This window comes from Fulmarus glacialis, unplaced genomic scaffold (assembly GCF_000690835.1).
Source record: "Fulmarus glacialis isolate BGI_N327 unplaced genomic scaffold, ASM69083v1 scaffold42441, whole genome shotgun sequence".
Taxonomy (NCBI): Eukaryota; Metazoa; Chordata; class Aves; order Procellariiformes; family Procellariidae; genus Fulmarus; species Fulmarus glacialis.
The window spans coordinates 1-938 of record NW_009194195.1 but is presented as its reverse complement, the minus strand read 5'-3'; the positions used below and the strand labels follow the sequence as shown (position 1 = coordinate 938).

The 938-nt window shown below is 48.1% G+C and overlaps 1 protein-coding gene across 1 annotated transcript in view; it reads right to left on the bottom strand.

The window, feature by feature from the left end:
* CACYBP (calcyclin binding protein) overlaps positions 1-468 on the bottom strand; it is a gene marked incomplete at its 5' end in the record, with an annotated part of 5,168 nt that extends 4,700 nt beyond the window's left edge. Inside the window, one exon of the mRNA XM_009587687.1 lies at positions 276-468. Within this exon, the coding sequence (XP_009585982.1) occupies positions 276-468 (193 nt within the window). The remainder of the gene's footprint in view (positions 1-275) is intronic.
* Between the last annotated feature and the right edge of the window lie 470 nt (positions 469-938).

The following is a 938-nucleotide window of genomic DNA, read 5'->3' as shown; positions in this document are numbered from 1 at the left end:
CTAAGCACTAGGCAATGTAAAAATAGTCATTGGTACACCAGGGATCGTTAATGCATCCCACCAGTACTATCACACAAACAGAATTAATACACACTGTTGTTGGGATGGCACAATAAGCACGTAGTAACTTTTGAAGTGGGGTCTCCAGTATGAAGTAAACCCTTAAAAAGGCTTCTCTATAATGCTAAGTGGCAACTGTAAGTCATACTAGTGCCACCCTCCCTTCTCTTCAGAGATGCCTGAGCTCTAGTAAGCATTCAGAAAATTAATCCTACCATAATTGTTTATTTTCACTGTGTACCCTCCCAGTGACGACTTTTCTTCCTCTGCCACATCTTTTGGCTTCAGTGGAGGGTGATTCTTGATTTCTAGCTCTAGCTTGTGTTTCTCTGTCATCAGGACATCACGAAGTCGCTTCCTCGTGGCTTTCGTAAGCAATTCTTTAACCTCTTCCAAATCTTTCTGTAACTGGTTCAAAAATAGAAGATCACATGCATATATTAGATACGGTTCTTTTCACTCAAGGCTCACAGCTGGGTTCTTTCAGTTACAACACTTTCACATTTCCCAGAGGTAGCAGTTTCAGGTTTATCAAGGCAGTCATTTCCTTTTCCTCCACACCCCGTTAGGCAGGAAGCCATCCGCTCCTCACTCCCTGGCCGCTCACGTTTTCGCTCCTCGACCAGTACAGACTTCAAGCCTTAAGCTTTCATCAATTAAAAACCAACAGAAACCGATAAAAGTTCGACAGCTGGAACAGCTCCTCAACAGGTTTCGGATTCCACTAAAAGGGCACAGGGCCGCCTCAGGGAGAGGCACCTACAACGCCCAGCAAACGCTGGGCTGAAGGCTCCCTGCAAGCTGCCCGGCCCCACGCCCCCCAGCTGCGGCCAGATCACCGCCCCTCGCACCGCACCGCAGGGCCCAGCTCGGGCCCC